The 1,716-nt window shown below is 31.6% G+C and overlaps 1 protein-coding gene across 1 annotated transcript in view; it reads left to right on the top strand.

Moving 5' to 3' along the window:
- LOC106477228 (cGMP-dependent protein kinase, isozyme 2 forms cD5/T2-like) overlaps window positions 1–1,716 on the top strand; it is a gene marked incomplete at its 5' end in the record, with an annotated part of 6,586 nt that overhangs the window by 2,983 nt on the left and 1,887 nt on the right. The window contains one exon of the mRNA XM_013937820.2: window positions 202–341. Within this exon, the coding sequence (XP_013793274.1) occupies window positions 202–341 (140 nt within the window). The remainder of the gene's footprint in view (window positions 1–201; window positions 342–1,716) is intronic.

Below are 1,716 nucleotides of genomic sequence, written 5' to 3'. Positions count from 1 at the left end.
AGGGTGGTTGGCCTCTGGAATGGGTTGCCTTAAGATGTTGTGGTTGCAGTAAATTTAAGTGAGTTTATGAGAAAGTTGATAAGTACATAAATGACAAGGGTTGGGTTTAAGATTTTTTAAAAATGTATTTATTAATAGTTTTAGTTTAGTTTAGATGATGGAACAATAGGTGTGTTTGAATAACATGTAACTGGGTTTTAGGTCAGAATAGGTAACGATTCATCCAGGTCTTTTGCCCTGAAAGTGATGAAGAAACGACAGATAGTGGAGACAAGACAGCAGCAACATATTATGTCTGAAAAGGCCATCTTGGAGGAAACCAACTGTAACTTCATTGTCAAGTAAATGAATTATCCAAGTTGGTTTATATTGCAATTTAAATCTGATTGTTACAGATATATTTTTTATATATATTTATTTGTATGTTGTTACTAACATTATCATTAATTTTGTAAAGTGAGCTTTAAATTTTAAGTCATTTCAATATTAGTGAGGATTTTAAGTTGATTAGATTAGGCCTAATGTAAATGAAAATTAAAACTTTTTGTATTTGAATCATTATCATCAAAATGGTTAGCTTTCACTTACGCCACAGCCATATTGCATTTCATTGTAAACTAAGTAAAATTTTTTAAACATTATCGAGTTAATCGTTAAATGGATGGCTACTTGACTATGTTTTGGAAGTCTTCTGCCTTTCTTCCACAGCTCATGTTTTAAACAATAATTTTTATTCTAATATAAAACATGACTAAATTTTAATACTGAGTAAGTTATTGTTTTAAGAATTGGGCTAGCACATGAGAATAAAGAATCAAATAGACAGAAAAAGTTATAAAAACATGCTTTAAATCTATAATATATTCATAGGTTGCTTACTGAAACTGTTGAAAATCCTGAACTCAGTTTTAAAGTAATAATTAATAATTGAACTACATTTTATGGTTAATCTTGAACTTTACAAGAGACTCCCTTTTTCTGAACCATAGAAATATTTTCAAGTGGGATGGGGGCAAAGCATATATAGGGGATCAACTTTTACAGTGTAAGTCAACAGGCTAAAAGAATATGTGTTGTGTGTGATTAAACACAAATTTACAGTTTTAATAAAAAATACTAAAAATATGTAGTTTAATTACAGTGTTAAGTTTACATCATAATACATACAATTTTTTGTAAAATGTAAGGGGAACAAATGCCCCCTCTTGCCTCTTCCTGCAGGCACCCATGTTCTGAACATGCCGTTAGAGACACATACCTACACTTTAACTTTTAAGATTTTTTTACCCATCTTACTTTGTGGGATTATTTTGACAGATGTGTTGCTGATCAGCTGGAAAAACAAAAACCACTGAAACTCTGAGAGTAAGCATATAGTATTTGTGTTGTTAAATAGTGTTACTTATAAAAGTCTGCTGTTAACAAGTGTGAGTGTTAAATTTCTTTTGTTATTGGCTCCCATGTGGCTCAGTGGTAAGTCTCTAGGCTTATAAAACATTAAAAATCAGATTTCAAAAACTATGGTGGGCACAAAACAAATAGCCCATCGTATAGCTAGCCTTGTGTGCGTAATAACAATGTGGGCACAAAACAAATAGCCCATCATATAGCTAGCCTTGTGCGTAATAACAAACAAATAGCCCATCATATAGCTAGCCTTGTGCGTAATAACAAACAAATAGCCCATCGTATAGCTAGCATTGTGTGCGTAATAAC

Source organism: Limulus polyphemus, unplaced genomic scaffold (genome assembly GCF_000517525.1).
Source record: "Limulus polyphemus unplaced genomic scaffold, Limulus_polyphemus-2.1.2 Scaffold13481, whole genome shotgun sequence".
In the NCBI taxonomy this organism is placed as follows: Eukaryota; Metazoa; Arthropoda; class Merostomata; order Xiphosura; family Limulidae; genus Limulus; species Limulus polyphemus.
The sequence above is the reverse complement of the archived record's forward strand: the minus strand, read 5'-3'. Positions and strand labels throughout refer to the sequence as shown.